At 43.8% G+C, this 18,114-nt stretch overlaps 1 protein-coding gene across 15 annotated transcripts in view; it reads left to right on the plus strand.

Moving 5' to 3' along the window:
- NFIA (nuclear factor I A) overlaps positions 1 to 18,114 on the plus strand; it is a 233,890-nt gene that overhangs the window by 157,339 nt on the left and 58,437 nt on the right. For all 15 annotated transcript variants that reach the window (XM_042873513.1, XM_042873516.1, XM_042873501.1 and 12 more), the window contains exons 5-6: positions 1,424 to 1,541; positions 4,039 to 4,166. In XM_042873513.1, coding sequence (XP_042729447.1) covers positions 1,424 to 1,541; positions 4,039 to 4,166 — 246 coding nt within the window. The remainder of the gene's footprint in view (positions 1 to 1,423; positions 1,542 to 4,038; positions 4,167 to 18,114) is intronic.

Consider the following 18,114-nt stretch of genomic DNA (forward strand, 5'->3'; position numbering starts at 1 on the left):
AATGACGTTCTTAAAAGATCCTTGCCAAACAACAACTAATTGTCTTGTGGGGATGATGAGGCAGCTGCAAAGCTACATTATTCCTCTGTCAAATCTGACATTGTGAGCTCCTTAAGTCTTGGGGTGAAATACTGGCCCCATTACAGTCAATGGCAGCACTCCCAGAAGGCCTGCGTCTCAGCCCAGACATGTTTGCTGGGCGATACGAGCTATCCTGTCTTCATTTCCTCACTCCTGCCCCGTCGGAGTGAAAGATTTTTTCGCCTTTGAAAATGGGCCAGGTTCTCAGACCAAAGATTAAACTTGGCTCAGCATCTTTGTGTGGCATTGAGACTGCTTCGCCTTTGTTGCTGTGAATCGGGGCTCTCAGACAATACGTTCCAGGCCAAACTTGTGCTTTTTATTGTGCGGTATGTCCTTTTTCAGATGTCTCTGAAATGTGAGAGAAAATCGTGATCTGTAATTGTCGGCTTCCCAAGTTGCTTTGTCCTGCAAATAGTGATGGGACAGCAATGGAGGCTATGGGACCACATGCCGCATAGCTGCATTTTTTTGTGAAATGCATTATCCATTGGCTTGAACATTAGACTCCTCTGTTCCCAGAAGATTGTGGCACGTGGGGTTCATAGGCTCATGCTTGAAAACATTAGAGTGTGTTGGAGCTCGTAATATTTTAATGGAAAACCAAGGCTCTAGGACGTGGAAATGAAAGGCTTTCATATCCCTTACAATAAAACTTAGGTGCTGGGTAGCTTAGTGAGAGGTGAACAGTGGAAGGTAGTCACCAGATAATGTTTCTTTTGAGACAAATGTCTCTAGCTTTGATTTTGCTGGAGGAGAGACCAGAGCAAAACTCAGCTGCTCACATTCGGAAGAGGACTTGGGTTTCTCATCTGCATTGGTGCTTTCTCCGGGGAGATTTGTAACCTCTGTGCTTGGGGATGTGCATCATGTACACACCAGAGGTCCTGAGGTGTGTATTTCCCTGCCTGCACTGCTTACAGATTATGACAAGTACACTACAGGGATGATGCAGCCTATTTGTAACTGTACTAATACATGCACCATTGTCCTAAAACAAAAGCAATGAGTTTCATTAAATGTTGGAATTACATTAATAGAGAAGTAGTGCTTAAAGAAGCTGAATAGAAGTGCTGTCATAATTGTTTGGGGTTTTTTTAAAGAAAGGCTATCACTGGAGGAGTGTAAGAAAGAGTCTGTGTCATGGAACATTGTATTCTGGATAAAATTTACATTTTCTTGATTGCAATGCCAGTTTCCATTAGCATTTCTTAATTTCCACATCCCACCTGTTCTCATTGTGAAAATAAACACACACACGAGTAAGAAGAAAATGATTTTGAAGTGCAATTCATGCCATATTCACTTGAGTTACTGACTGTGCTCTCTTTTGTTTTCCCAGCACCAATAGCTGCAGGAACAGGCCCTAATTTCTCCCTCTCAGATTTGGAAAGTTCTTCATACTACAGCATGAGCCCAGGAGCAATGAGGAGGTCTTTACCTAGCACATCCTCTACCAGGTAATTTAATCTCTGCCTACTGCCGAGTTACTTGGAAACCCAAGCAAACCTCATTACTCATCTGGAAAAGTAACCATTAATTATTTGACAAGTTGTTTGGGGGCCTCAGGATGGGAAGCTGCTTCAGATTCACAGAGCTGAACGTTCAACTGGATTGCTGCTAAAATTCTTTTTGTGTATACAGGCTGTGAAGGAAATCAGTTGCGTTGCCCTGTGTAACCTCTGCCTCCTGTGTTGGTGTATCAGGAGCAGTTCTACTGGAATTGTTGAAGTTTTACTGGTGGCACAAGAGAATTGGGAGCATATTGAGACCTGTCACTTTGTCCTGGCTGGATAGCCTTAAGATAGACTTTTGTGCATCCTTGATCTTAAAGTGTTATCTCTGAAACCAACATAGGTTTTAGGGCCTTACTCTATAATGTGTTCAGATTTTCAAATTGCATTTAGAAACTCGTGGCTCAATTATTTGAAAACTGTGAATTGTTAATGCCGATGACTGCCGAGTCTCACTGGGGTTTTGGCTTAGATGCCACCTACCAGACAAGGATATTTTTTATTTTTTACCCTATCCTTTTACTTTAACCATCCATGAGATTAGATTTATAAACAAGCTCAGTCACTCTAGTAGTCTTGAACACTATTAAAGAACCAGATTGATTTTTTTTCCCCCACAGCCAAAACAGATCACTTATTTCAAAGACATGACAAGAAAGTCTAACTCCAGCCCAGGGTTGTTTTACATTTTTATCTCAGTCTGCAGTGCCACCAGCTTTGCAGTAAGCAAGTACACATGTAGAAAGGCTCTATAGTTTGAATATAGCTGTTGTTTTTGTTTTCTAAAAAGAGAAGCTTTGGAGGGATGCTCTTAGCCGTAGTTTCTTAGAGCTGGAAGCAATGGCAAGAATATTTTCCATCTTGCACTTAGTGTACATTAGGAAGCTTGGCGACTGCAATTTCCATTACACATCAGTTAAAAACTTAATTCTCTTTCTTCTTTGCATCTAAACTCTGCACCCACCCTATGTTCAGCGCTCATCACCAGCACATCATAGGTTCTCAGGTAGGGTTTGATTGTGACTCCCAAACAAAGATGTGGGGTTATTAGCGTTACTTAAGAGCTCCGTTCTTGCTCTTCTGTTCTTCTGCAAATAGCTAGCAGTGATAAGGACCTAATTATAAACAGCATGGGTAGTTAATAACTTGGTAATATGTTTGTTTTCCTCTCATTAGGCTGTTCCCAGTAAGAAAAAAAATGTATTTCTTAAATACACAGACTCAGAGGAATTATCAGGCGGTAATTATATTGTACGCACACAGTTTCCCCTATTGACACATAACAATTCTCTATATTAAGGAATGGCCAAACCTACATTCCGTGCATACCACAAGAATCCTCCTTCCTGTTACTCACAAACTGCTTTCTTGTACCTGTGCAGAGCTTGGGGTGAAGAGCTGTGCAGAGGCTGCATGTTTTAGACCAGTAGAAATAGGAAGATTTTATGCCTTTTAAATATGTTCCCTCCATAGAAAGGAGCCTGTTCTTGAATGCTTTAAATCTTAATGGAATACAGATTCGGGGTAAAAAGTGAGCTGACACAGCCTTGGAAAAGCACTTAAAAGAGAAATTCTCAGTAATGTCCCCACGCAGTCTGTACAAGTCATTACAGCAAATAGAGCCAACCTCAGTGTCTTTGGCTTTGGGATCCTCTCCCCACCAAACTGCTGAGTCTGAGTCAGCGACCACCAGAAACCACTGAAAGGGCTCTTCTGTCCCCTGAGCCAAGGGGAAGGGAGGTGTGATGTCTGACAAAGGTCAGTACTGGTCAGAATTACCTACTGGGGCTTTTTATGCTTGGTGGCAAACACTTAGGGAGAAAAATGCTTACGCTTGTATGATAATGTGAGCACGTGAATCACTAATGGATTCGTCCATCTTTTACTCATCTACACTTCTTAGGGGACCGAAATCTGGGTTAATTAAACAGCTACAGTTAAAAAATTGAAAATATAAGTTTGGAGGAACCTGTAATGTGTGTTTCAGAATAAGCTGTTCAGAAAATCTGACAATTAAAACGACTTGCGTGTCACTAACATATTCATTCCAATTGCAAAAATAATGCAATAGAAATTAAATTCTTTTACTGACCTCTGTGTTCTTTGAAGAATGTCCTACTTTTTGACCTATAATAGCCTAGATGGCAAACTGTCTCTTAAGCTGTTAAATTAGCACAGGTTCAGGGGCTCAGTTTAACCCCATGAGAGGTTGTTTGTCTCACATCGAAGCATAGCTACTGAAAATAAAGTAAATCAGAAACAAAAAGTGGATGGTTGGAGGCTGGGTGGCTGTGCAGGACTCATACCTCCCTCTTCTCAGGGTCCTCAGTCTGCTGTCTTTTCCAAAGCAGCTCAGGCTCAAGCAGTGCTAGCAAGTCCCAAAAGAAGCGCCTTTGTTCCTTCCCACGTGCATAGTCTTTATTACGCATTTTTACTTTTTCAGCTCTACAAAACGTATCAAATCTGTGGAGGATGAGATGGACAGTCCTGGTGAGGAGCCGTTCTATACAAGCCAAGGGCGCTCTCCAGGAAGTGGCAGCCAGTCAAGTGGATGGCATGAAGTGGAGCCAGGTAAGCCACGGCTTTCAGGAGCCCGAGAAAAGTATTGCTGAGTTTTATTATCAGAATACACTGAATGCTGTATAGAAGGTGATCTATTATCAAAATCTTGTAACTTCTTGTGAGAAAAGGTCAGCCTAACGAAAATGCTGTAGTGGTTTTATTGCTCCTGCAGCTGCGAATGTTTCTGTACTGTGTCACTTCTGTATTTTTGCCAAATATCTTAAGTATTTAAGTAATGTAGCAAAAGATACGCTGTCTTTGTCTGCCAAAATGTCCAGATTCAGTTCTGGGATTGCAGTGACGTTCGTTTAGCAAAAAAGCAGTACCTGTGTGGGGTGTGCCCCACAGTTATCCTGTTTAAATAAATATCCCCAAACTCATGTAAGGTAGAAGGACTTCTCGAGCATTGTACAACACTTGAGGTCACTTAGTAATGACTTTTCAGAGATTTACAATCTCATCTGTAACACCTGAAATGTGGTTGGAGGCTTCGTATTGAAATGACAATCAGTTGGTATTAAACTCCATCAGCTTTAGGAAGCAGCTCTTCTGCATTTTCTCAGTGAGTTTTTGTGTGTGATCTTTCTTGCTGATCATCTTTTGGGTTATGTTGCGTACTCAACTGTCTGTTGGTCACTTCTCCTGAGATCATCTGGGTGCTTAATACTATTGCAAATCTTTTTCTGGGTCAGTGCTCCATACACGGTGAAGCTGATGTCTCTATTTTGGTTACAGCTCAATATTCAAATATTTATTGCCAATAAAAATAACGGAAGTCTTATTTGTTAGATAAACACAGGCAGTGCTTTCGTCGCACGGTGCTTGAGAAGCCTTTCAGCATTGAGAAGGCCCTCTAAGCAACCCAAAGAGTCTTTTGCAACACACATGTTTTTCTCCTTTCTTGTTTGTTTGGATTTAAATTGGTATGGTTTTGTTTTAAAACAACACATACTTGTCCAGGACACTGTGTATAATGAACTATACAGCACAGAAAAGTAAATTCAACCTGAACAGCATTAAAATCAGGTCTGTGGGCACTTGGCCAGCCACCTATATCCTTCATCATGTAGGAAACATACCCACAGCTTTCTCTGGAGACCCTGTCAAACAGCTGTCCTTTACTGCATGCCCAGAAAGTCACCAAATTTGGGCTATTCCAGACTGGGAGGGGACTGATTCCCGTGCCTGAGAGCCCTTGGAGGATCCCCTGCCAGCTGCCCTCTCTCCTCTAATGAGGAGGAGCCAGCTTGTGGGCCCTTATTGACTGCAGATGTGGCACTTTGGCAGGAGCAGAGGGTGGACCTGCAGGCAGACAAGTGCCAGGCTCCCTGTGACTGCCATGCTGCCGCGGTCCCTGAGGCTCTGGTGTTTTCAGTGAGGTGCCGTGCTCCTTGGATGCTAAGGGCTGTTTCCTCCATCAGCTCCAGCCTCCAGATGATGTAAGGCAGAGCTTCATCTTGTACTAAACTACTCTGCTCATGGAGCGGCAAAAACACGAACAAAAGCTCAGCGCCCAGCGAAAGGAGAGATTGCAACCTCCTCCACAGACACAGATGGCTAAATGCTGACTGGTTCACTGCTTCCACATCATTGTCAGACTGAAGGCTAGCTCCCCCCAAAGTTTGGGGTCCTCTTTATTAATGGCAAATGCTCTTCATTTGTACAACAGCCAGAGGTTGGCTATTAATTTTGCTGTCACTTCTGGTGGTTTTCCCCGCATGTGATCATCATCTTGGTCTCATCCAAGTCCAGCCTAGATAGTGGCACTGCAGTGCTGAGCTGGGCAAGAAGAGAACCTAAAGCCTTACACACATGTGTGGGGTCGGGGGTTGAAGCAGCACCACTACTCCTTACCCACTGGGTGCTTGTCACAGAGGAGCACAACTGCCCATGTCCTGAGGTTCTCAGAGAGGCAAGAACAAGGCAGAGAAGGCACTGCCTTTTTCATGACCTTTCTCACCACAGAAAAGCCCCAGGTACTGACTAGGCTTGCCTGTAAAATGGCAGAAAATCACCTTGCAACATAAGGAGCCAGGTACCGACTAGATATAGCTCAGATTCATCAAGCTATCTATCTCTGTCACGGCTGAGAAGAAAAAGAGCTTTATCCTGCCTGCATGGGATGCAGTTTAAATCTTTGTGCTACAGCCACAGCCACACCCTGAGACTTCTGCCATGGCTTTCCAGCAGCCTCTCTGAATTCACTGCCTCGGCTTCTCTGTAAAACAGGGTCACCTATGAGAACATGCCGGGCAGAGCCTGCCCAGAAGGCCCCAGCTCGTCAGTGGTGAAGGACAAGATGGTACTGGAGTGTCCTGTCATTGCAGAGCATCAGTAGTGTGTACCTGGTACAAGATGCTCCCCCCGCAGTAACACAGGGACACATCCTGCCCTGATGCAGCACACAGCTCTGTGCCTTACCTCATTAACCACACCTGGGCCTGAGACTGACATCTGGCTTCTGTGTTCGACATGGTTGCTGTGTCTCCATAAATATACAACATTTCATGAGTCTTCAATGGGGCATCTGCCTAGAAAATGTATTGGTCATCTGAAAGCCACACAGATGATGTTAGCATTTATGTGTTACCTGGTGTCCTGCCACAGTGTTCCCTTCCAGAAGGGGTGGAACCCCTGCTCTGTTTCAGATCTGTCCTTTCCAAAACCTCTCTTGTCCAGAGAAAGGCCTTGCCATTTATTTAACCTGCAATCAAAAGCCATGGCTGTTTGAACGTACAGTAATCGCTGAACTTCTGTGTTTTGCTTTTTCTCAGTGAAATTCTCAAAAGTCTAAAAACTAAAACCAGCTTTTTGTTTCCTTTGGCTTCTCTTCCGTGCGGTTCTCTTTACGCTGTGTGGGATAAGGCATGTATCAATGGTGCACAACGATGCTGGTTATGAAGGCAGGCTGATGTTTTGTCCTGTGCTGGCAGAGCAGTGTAAGCCAGGTTTCCAAGCTCCATAATTAAACCCTGTCCTTTGGGTTACCAGCCAAACAACGGGAGGAGGAAATCAGACCAAGGAAAGGAAGCTTAGACTTGTCTGTGGGATGGCTGTTCTGGCTGGGAGGGAAAGTTCAGAGAGAGGAACCAGCAGCCAACCTCCCAGCCCAGTAGGATTCACACCAAAGATAATAATATATCCTTTGGCTTTATTACCTTTGAGTAGACTGCTTCCTCACAGGGGATTTAGATTTAGGCAGAGATAGCTCCTTGGCCTATACGCCTTGACAGGTTTATGGGAGTGAGAGGATGAATATTCTGTCTGTGTGTGTTGCATTTGCTTAATTCTGAGGTGTGCACATGAGAAAAAGCGGGGAGTATTATGCAGGAGCAAATGTGGAGCGCTCTGTATGACTGTGCCTGCACAGAGGGAGAGGGCAGAGCTCATGGCACAGAGGGGTACAGCAAAAGGTATCGCCTGGGACGGTGCAGGGAAATGAGGCCCACATGGTGGTTGGAGAAATGCCACGCTTAAAAGAGAACACGGCGCAGAAAAGAAATGGAAAAGAAGAAAACAATTTCAGACCATACAGAGGGGAAAAATATATAGGGAAAGAAAAAAGGAGCAAATGCCAGGAAAATAAAGATTTGACTTCCTAGAAAGGAAATATGAAATGGAACATGTGAACTCCTCATAGAGAGCACTCCAGGCAGAGGGTTATTTACCGCCAGCCGTGACTAGTCACTCTACATCTGTCTCCATTTTTTTCTCTTGAACAAATTCCCTTTTTGGATACTTTCTTCCTGCTTTGCTTCCCTGTGATTGCCCCTGTAAGTGGTCTTTGGAGGGCAGGCTGTATACTCAGAACATATGTGCAAACTGGCAGGAGAACAGAAGAGGACAAAACCACTCTGTGTGCTATTTAGATTAGGCAGTGGATGCTTCCCCTGTGCCTACTCTTGGGGTCTCCGCTGCGTGCAGAATCCATGCTGCACCTATTGTCCAGCCACAGTCCTTCCTCCGAGCTCTTTCTTCAGAAGGTCCCTGGGGGCTCCCAGCACCCCGACATCTGTCTCACACGGAGACCTTGATGGGCATAGGTCCTATCTGCTTCACCCACCAGCAATATGACCTTTCCATTCTTGACTTTTCAAACTCGCAGTAACGAGCAGAGGACTCAGCCTTGTGTTTTTTACATCTAGATACTTCTTGCAAGCAAGGATATAGCACTCTCCTTATACGTCAGATGTGACAACCAAAGCAAAAACCGACATTAATTCTGTGTTCTTGCACTGTACTCCTTGAGTCTCACATCCATTTACCTGCACTCGAAAGCTCCTGGGGAGCTCTCAGGCCTAGAAAGGCTGGAGTCTGCCAGAAAAGATGAATTTCCTCTCACAACAGGAAGGCTTAGGAAGTAAAACAAAGCAGACATGTAGTAAATTACTTCTGCTTTTCAAATACCTTTTGCAGTATCCTCCTTACCATTACTTTATCTCAGCACTTTCAGTACATAACTCTTGTTAACTGAGAAGAAGGGCAAGAGAGGATAAAGATGATTTTAGTAGGAAAATAAGGCAACATCATCCTGGCTTTGAACTCAGGTACAAAGCTGGCCTGTTGAGCTCTGTGGCTGGTCTGATGGCAATAGGGGTGAGCCATAATTACAGGTATAACTTTTTTAATTCCATCAGGGAAGGTCGAGTTTATATATATCAGTATCCTACTCACACATTTTCTAATGCATTCTCTGATTCAGTCCAGCAGTAGTGTTCTCATCGTGCTCTGCCAGTCATTTTGGAGCACAGCGTATGTATAGTGTTTGCCAATTTTCCTTCCATTGTATTTCTATAGTATCACATGGGAAAAACGTTTAAAATGCAAATTCAGAGCATCCTCTTAATTTCTTTACTTAGATCTTCCCAGGACTTGTATTTCCACAAGTGAGTGCAGTCCCTAGAGGACAGTAACCCCAAGAAAGGTGTTTGTCCTCCTCAAGATTTCAGAGGGGACAGTTAGCTCTGCTTTGGTCAGTCGTACTCCTGCCCAGCTTAGAGCAGTGCACCCACTTCCATACTGGGGAGAGCTCTGGTCCTCCTGCTGGCAGATGGACGGGGCTTTTCATGGGGTGGTCACCCACCTTCCCCTGCCCCAGCTCCATCTTGCTGTTCTCATCACACTGTGCTGATCTTTTGTGCATCTTCACCTTCAAAAACCCACGAACTAGCCTTAACCACACCTGGGTCTGAGACTGACATCTGGCCTCTGTGTTAGGCATGGGTGCTGTGTCTCCACCTTCAAAAAACCTTCAAAAACCCAGGAACCAGCTGAGTCTTTCAGCGCAAAAAACCTTTGGGAATTAGTAATCACACTCGCACTGCCTGCTTGAAAGATGTATTTACAGTTCCAGCAGCTCACGAAGTTGATAATATAATATGAACTTACAGTGGGCTAGAGTTCCCTGTTAGACTGCTGGACACGTCTTTGATAGTAAAGATACTGTTAAAGTCAGCCTGAGCATTGCTTACTATGCCACTCAGGCTGGAGCAGTTCATTCTCATGCCACCATCTATGGGACTGTCTGAAAATAATTTCTGAGCAATTTCTATGCAGCTGTAGAGTTGAGATCTTATTTTGGAGTATTCTCCTTGCAGTGGCAGTGACCCCTAACTTACGAGTGCCACATCTCTCCCTGTTGCTGGTTATAGAAGGCAACTGGTCCAAGCTGTTTCAGCTACTGAAATCTGGAACGGGCTGTCTTTGTAAAAGACTTTCGGCATGCAACAAAGCTTCTTCTCCATATTCACAAAGGACCTTTTATCAATGCCTTGCAGGTCAGAAAGACTCATTCAAGAACAGATCAGATGAGTTTGTTCTCAAACTCTATTTGGAGTTATGTCTTGGAAATGCCAGAGAAATGGTACAAGGGAGATGGTAGGTTGTGTTCTTTGTGCCCTAAGTGCAGTGGTCAACTGGCACCATGTAGAAAAGAAAATCTGTATCTCAGCATCAGTGATGCAGAGTACATCTGAGCTGTCCTCAGGCAAAAGGTCTATAGGCTCATCAAAAGTCAGCATCATACACTGAGAGCTTGGAGAAGTTTGCAGTGACTGTGTTATACTACTGACAAAGATTCAAAATACTGGCTGTAGAAAGGATGAAAAATGTAAGGATTGTATTTTTTTTTTTTTTTTTTAATTAATCCATTTTTTGCTGGGGAAACATTCAATTTCAAACCCGGAGCAATCAATATCAAATAAAATCCTGGCATTACTATTCTGTGACTTGCTGGAGTGGAGAGGTGTCATTTGATTGCAAGTAGGCACAGGAATTACATGGCTTTTGTTAACTTACTTAAACTGATTTGTTGGGTAATCATAGACCAATTTATGAAAGATGAAAACAAGGAAACATCTCAATTTCTTATATCTGGAGGAGGTCTACATCCAGGATCCCAACCAATTGCATTTACTCAGTATTTCCCAAACGTGACATTGTGTTGCCCTCACATCCTTAGGGTGTAAAGAATAACCAAGCAGCACCCTCACATAGCCATGAAGATTGTACCTGCCCTGTGTGGCAGCTTCGTTACACACCTTGACATTCTATCAGCAGGCGCTAGTGCCATTTTTTCCTTCCTTGAACTTAATATCAGAAGACAGCATTGCATAACCAGACCAACCTCCAGCCATCGCATAGTCTGGCTTTTCTAATGGGAGGTGAGAAACAGATCAAGTTTCTCTGATCGCCAGAACATTTTGGTTTGCAACAGAGAGAATATCATCAAGCTGATTTGTACCACGAAGCTGAAAAGTTACTGTATGGTAACTGTTGAGTCGCAGCCTGAAGCACTGATTGAGCACCTGGGGGAAGGACTGGGTCAGCCCTGGGAGCACAGGTGAAGGCGATTCAGCTGTGTAACTGGAAGGGATGGAGCCTGGCTGCACCTCTCTTAGACCTCATTTAAGGGCTGACTGCCCCTGTGGGGAGGATTTCTGGTTAGAGTTCCCTTCTGTGTGGAGTTTCCCTTGCAAGCCTTGATCTTCAGAGATGGGTGAGCACTTTTTCTTCATGACGCCTTTCCATTGCGTAGACTCTTTGTCATTAGACCTCTTGTATCAGTGTTCCACCACATTGATCTTTCTGATTGTTACAGATACTGTGAGGGCTGCAGCAGATAGAACCTGCTGCCTTGTAGGTTTGTGACCATTTCAACCGCTCATTTTCTCTAAGGAGCACTTCCTGAGCTTTGTTAAGCTATGTACTGTGCCTAGGACTCATTTATCTGCTTCCCCATTCCCACTCAGACCCCTACTTCTTACCTCCAAAGCACTACACACAACTTCCCCCATTTTTCCCAGCTCTGCTGCAGGTGAGAAGCAGAGCATGTCTGGGCTAGCACTGCCTTTCTTTCTTCCATGACTGTACATGGTATTAAGCGCAGCCCGTGTGGGTGCTGCTGGTTTCAGGTAAGCAGGCAGATGCCTGAAGTTAAATGTAGTATGAGAGCATGCTCCAGCTACTGCAAAATATGGAGCTTTACTTAATTATACTTCCTTAGAGTCCATGTGTTCCCTCATCCCTGCTCTCTGCGTTACAGTGTCCCATCAAAACACAAGCTGCCCAGTGGTTTTTGAGATTTTTTTTGTTTCTTCTTAGAGTAATAACACTTTATCAACTTCTACTGAAATACCATATCAGCTCCTTGTCACTGGCAGTCTACAGTTCCTGCCGCTAAAAGTTTAATGCATTTACAGAAGCACTTAGGCATCAAGACTTTGATATCACAATCTGTTAGTCACAGGTGCTACATGATAGGTTTGTGTTAGCACATTATAGATCTTCTATCAGATACTGTACAAAATGTGTGTGTTTCTCTGCCAGGCAATCAGAATCAGACTACTGCATAGTTGATGAGTTACTCACCAACGTAAGTTGTTATTTATTTTAAGCAGAATTTTTCCAGAACTGCACCTTAAGGGATAACTTAAACTCTAAGTTGCTAGGACAGCACAGATCAAGAGCTTAGTGAGCCAGGAAAAATGCAGCGGGTCAGTTGTGGTGCTTCGAGCATTGTCAATCTTCTGCAGTAATGTTCATCAAGTTGAATGATTAACACTGCTCATTTGCTATAATAGATATAGTCATCTTGACAGCAAATTACCACTGGATCGATAGCTCAGCTTTTCTTTGGCAATTCAGTAGCAGCATGAGACCTGTGACAACGTGCCATGCTGTTGGCATTGCTGTTTCTATACCATAGAAGAAAGTGAGAAGTGGGAAAAGAAATATAATTGAGAAGTCTGCTCAGACTGAAAACTTCTGTATGTTTTCACACCTCTCAGAGGCTCCTTTTTTCCCCTCATAAAGCGAACACCACAACAAGCTTGGCCCTGAGATTCAGCCTAAACTCTACTTTCCATTTTGAGTAGAACCAAAAGTCCTGTGCAGATGTTTGGGCACATACCTGGCTTGCTGAAGCCTCATGAGTAGGACATCTCTTTGTTATGGTCCTGGAGAAGTCAGCCACTCAGTGCTGCGGCTCTGCTTTTTGCATCTAATTTCAGACATCAGGAAATCCATCACTGAAAAATGCCCTGCAGGCTTTCTTAGTTAAAAACTGCAGAAAGTGCTTTACTTCCGACACCACCAGCCACATGTGCCATTTGCACAGACTGTAATGACCAAGTTAAAAGCAGATCTTTAGTGTGCCACAATAGGAGTGAGAGCACCTGAGCTCATCTCTGGCTCCACACACGGGTGGCCTCATCTGAGTCATTCTTTGGATTGATAGGAAAGATTTAGTGCATAGAAAGCTCTCTCCTGACACAGGCTGGAGAAATGCCTCCTGAAGATGAAGGGATTCCTGGGATGGGAGTGCTGCATCAGTAGTCCACGTTCCTAATGTTCTTCAGATGTCCTCGCTGGCTGACCTATGTTCTGCCAGCTCTCCTGTTCAACATACAGAAATAAAGCAAAGGCAGTGAAGTAGTTTGTACTTTACTTGTGTCACTAAGTGAAAGTGTTGCTCTTCTTCAGTATAGTAACAAAAGCAGATGCTTTCTACATCTTTTCTGCAGTGAGCTCTGAAAGCTCAAATATTGAGGCCAGAAGCCCTCTCTGTTTGAGGACTTCTCTGTTAGTCTTCTTGCTGATTTGGAGTCTGTCAAACACAACTCTGAGAGCTCCCAGCGACTCTGCTCTGATACAGTTATCCTTGAAGATCATCTGATAGTGCTGCATGGGACTGTTTAATTGCAAAACGGGATTAAATGCACTGAGAGCATTGTACCTGTCTTCTGAAAGTTGAACTAGTTTTTTTATTTGCTTCTGGGACCAATTCAGGATGTTGACTTGGATCTATAAACTCTTGTATAGATTAGATCTTGGTTAGGAAATGGACTGCATTCCTTTCATGTGCTGTCTTAGCAGTTGAGATCAGCAGAGTTGCTTTTTCTAATGTGTTTGGGAAGCAGAAGCAATGTTTTATCTCCTGGTATGCTGGTACAGAAGTGTTCAGCTTTATTAATTCTTCAGGACACAGGAAAATTCTCCATCACCTGTGTAGGCAGTCATGGGAAAGGACCCACTGCAGAGGCTGTACTAAACTTGGGTTTTGGAGGCAGCTGGAAAATATTAGTAGTCTTCAGAGCCAATATCCAGAACATATTGAGAGCCAGTAAATGATGCATATTATTCCAAATTCCTGTGCACTTCTGCATTTTATAAAACAGATAACTAAAATACTCACCTAGCCAGACCAGTCCTCAAGGGATGCACATTTCCAAGCATAGGACAAACCAGAGACACAGAACTGAACCCAAATTAGCCAAACAGGATGGCTAAGTGGTCGAAACAAATGGTTTTAGGATCACTGAGCGAGGACCATGACCTCCTTTTGCATCAGTCAAGGCAACTGTGAAACTTTGTGAAAGAAGCTCACCACAAAACAGATGCTGGGCTATCTTAGGTAAATAAATTACCAAAAAATAATAACAAAAAACTCCCCTACGCATTTTACAAAGCACAGCTGTGTAAATATTGTATGAAATGGGGGAGAGGGGGAGATGTAACCTACACCCTTTTTTTTATGCAGAAGTTCTGCTCTTGGCACTGTTTATTAACATTCCCAGTACAACCATCGCTACGCGCAGCACACAGTGCAGCTACTGTACTCATTTTGGTCTTTGTTCTGAAGGAGAAAACAGGCTTTGCTTTAAGGCAAACATTCTCACACAAAGTTAAAATGTGCAATGAGAAGTGTTAGGGGAGAGAGAGAAGATGGTGCAGGAATGGGAACAGGAAGCAGACTCTCTTACGTCTCCCTCTCTGTTTCCTTTCCCACACCGTGTGCGCTGCACTGGCTCTGGATGTTCTTCATCCACCAGTTCTGCACAGATCCACAGCAATATTAACTTCTCTGAGCTGGACACCTATGGCAATTCTCTTGTTTCTCAGCAGCTAGGAGCAGCACATTTCAGCCTACAGATGCTCACATCAAAAAGCATGGCTCTTCCTAGCTAGACCAAAGACTCACCTAGTCCAATTTCTTGCTTCTGATAAGAGCTGGTAGTGGGCACTTGAGGAAAGATCTAACAGCAGGACAGCTACTCGGTGCTGCTTGTCGGAGTGCAGCCTCTCAGATGTTGGCAGCAAGCAGCTTGGTTTCAGGAGCCAGAGGCTCTGTTTGCATCTTTGTTTGACAGCCGTCAGTGGAGATGTGCTCAGATGTTTTTAACCCATTCTTTATTTTGGCTCCTGCATCATCTCATGGGAGTGAGCCCAGCTTAGCTCAGCACTGTGTAGAGAAGAACCACTTCTTTTCCCTGCTTTAAATCTGTTGCCTGATCATTCTGTTTGATGCTTTTTTTTTTTAACTGCCTGAAATAGTGAGTAAATCATTCCCTGCTTAGCTTCTTTAGAACTAAGCCTGCCTGACACTTTGACCACAGTCAGTGAGCATAGAGGAGCAGAGGAATCTGCAGCAACGGTTTGGCTGCATGGCTGCAGAGCCATTCTATACCTGCAGGAAAGTATATGCGCTGTGATGAAAGTTGTGTTATTCCTCTAGATCTAGAACCTTGATAACCCCAGAGCTTGTGGCACAAATGCAGTGCTGTCCCTCAGCTGTTCTCCATACAGCCTCTAGTAAGTGACTCTTTGGTTTCCAGCTCCACAAAATCTTCGTGCTCTCTATCTCGTGTGCATACTGACTACAGCTTTCTTCTGTGCTCACTGAGGTCTTGTTAGAGGCAGGTAAGTTTGCATAGCATATCCCACCTCTGCTTGCCCATGCTGCTCTTTCTGGGCCTGCAGCCCTGGTGAGATCATTCCTCCTGCTCTCCTCTTACATCAGTGCTTGATGCTATTTTTAGTGTGATATACACCAAAAAGCATAACACAAGAGATCCTGTAGCTAAAATTAACTAGAAAATTATAGGCTGTGTTTTGAAGTTTTGTGCGCAGTCTTCGTTTGGTTCACTGGGATTTGCTTTAAGATCTTTGAACTCCAAAGAGCCAACGAAATGAGGTGGCATCTGCATCCTCACGTCCAACAGCAGTGCTGAAAAGAGTGGGACTGTTCAAATCAGAAAGGGCTGGAGGCAAAATCTTAGGTTCCACCTGTAGGAAGGAAATACCTTGTATTTTAAAAGGAAGGATTTGCAATGAGTGAGATTGGAGAAATTGTGAATGTATGGATTATCTTTCTTTGTACTCAGAGTAACGTCCCATTTTATTACAACAGCCCACGTTTGTCTCCAGGAGTTTTATCTGTAATGCAGTACGCTAATGCACCACTGTGCTCCAAGCAGGAGAAAGCACTTTGGATGTAGTCCAGATTTAACCCTGTGTTGGGGTTTGCCTTTGCTCTGAACTAAAATAGTGACAAAGGAAAGTAAGGCATCATCCTGACTCTTCTCTGAGCTTGGCCAATCCTCAACATGAGGTGTGTGTTTGAAACAAAGGGCGCTGGTTGTCCTCTTGCTTCACAGCTCCTCTGTCTCTCTGGGCCCTTTCAGCTCATGCAACCTACATGCCTTTTCCATTCCTCGAGTGCAAACCACTTGGCCGCACAGAATCTGAATGTGCTGTTCAAGAAACTGCTTGGGACTGTCAAAGTAAAGGTTCAACATCTGACGTCAAAATGAGTCCTGAAAGCAGTCCTGTAATCCAGGCAGAATTGCCAATTCTGGCCATTTGGAGCTTTTAAAAATTAAAAGATCCCCAAAACAGCTGTATTTCTTATGCAAATCCCCAGCCAAATGGGAACTTGTAGGTAGTAAATAAATGTTTGCCCTCTGTTAAAAAATGATCATCTAGAAACCCAGTAATTTGTGGGGGACAAAGAGGGCAAAGCAGCCTTACAAACAGTGTTTCTCCCGTGTCATAAGAACCATTGTGCCCGTTCTCTACTTTTACAGATTTTTTTTCTCTTTAATGTTAAGTGGAAAACCCTGAACAAAAACTGGCACTTAATTCAGAGTAAACAGTGGCAGCAACTGAATAGAAATGCAATGTGGAATATGCAACCACCCCAGGAAAGTGGGAGTCCATTCCTTTCTCATCTCTTCCAGTTGTTGCCTCCTTAAGTGAGTGATTCATAAAATCAGACTTTCAGAAATGCACAGAAGCATTATTTTTTTTATATTGATAGCGTCGCTTTAAAAAAAAAATGGTTAAAAATCGATCTGCTGGCCTCTTGGGGAAATGCTGTAATGTTTTTGGCTGTCTCCTACTTTCTGCTGCCAGCGAAAAGTACCATCTGGCTTGTTTAGGGCCCTTTTCCATATCAGGTGCTTCCAAAATTCTCCTCAACCAGAGGATTGTTTCATTGGGTTGCTCTGCCTGCTGAGGCATGTGTCCTGGGCTGGGAATCCTACTGCTTCTGTTCCCTGCCATCTTGCTGACGGTGGTGTGTGTATGTTTGGGCACGGATCTTGCTGCCTCTCTCCCGAGGACATTTGCATCATTGTCAGCTGCACATATTAAATTGATATGCAGGGCTCAGAAACACGTATCCCATCTTTTGTCCCTTTGTTTGGGCAATTGTTGTGGTTTTTAATTCTTCTTTGACACCTGGAATATCACAAAGCTGCTGATAATCTGTTGGCTACTAAGGGGAATGTCATTGATAGAAGGATAATGCGTGTCAGACTTATCTCCAGATAATTGCAGGCACACCCCAAACCCTTGCAGCTAAGGGAACGAATATCCTAAATCCGCTATTATTTTGGGGGAGCATATGGGGAGGTTGAGAGCGGTGTCATCCTTGTGTGGGATTTAAGGCCAGTGTTAATTAACCCCACGTTGCTGTACTGAGTTAGACCTAATGGAGGCCAGTTTGTGTGCTACCATTTTGTGGCAGCATGCAGTGCTGTACCAAAATGGGGTTGATGTTCTTGGCTCCTCCAGGAGTGGAGCTGCTGCCCATGTGCCTTCTGCACACATATGGAGCATCATGGTGGGAAGCTGGCCATTCAACCTGGGGCCATTTGATGGTGACACCTCCTTCTCAAACGAAGAAGAATCAAAGGATTCCTTCTTTCTTGAATTTGCCATTTAACTTTGATAGAAAATCTAGAAATCTACCCCTCAGAAGATCCAGGAGTAGATGGGAATTATGGCTAAGGATAGACTTTTGATGTGATCCTATGGAAAGAAGGAGCATGTTCAGATCCTGCCCTGAGCTGTCTTGTCCTATTTCTAAAATGATCTGTGCCATACACTGCTAACTTTTCCTGTCCATCCATTAAAAAGTGAATTATGAAGAGTGCTGAGACAAACAGATAGCAGTTTAACCTTGTTAGTAAAAATCAGGTAGCTGATATATATTGCGAGGATGTTACCTCACAGCCCTTCTTTTCAATATAAGGTTATGAAATTACCTTGTTACTATATAAACTGCCTTAGCTGTGTGCATTCTTCCAGAGGTTATTGTTCTCTGTATGTTGGCACGGTGGGGTGACTGTGAGGAGTCAGTTCACGATGCAGTGAATTCCAAATACTTGGGAGG

The sequence above is a fragment of the Lagopus leucura genome, unplaced genomic scaffold (assembly GCF_019238085.1).
Source record: "Lagopus leucura isolate 7727_CA_CO unplaced genomic scaffold, USGS_WTPT01 Super-Scaffold_100009, whole genome shotgun sequence".
Taxonomy (NCBI): domain Eukaryota; kingdom Metazoa; phylum Chordata; class Aves; order Galliformes; family Phasianidae; genus Lagopus; species Lagopus leucura.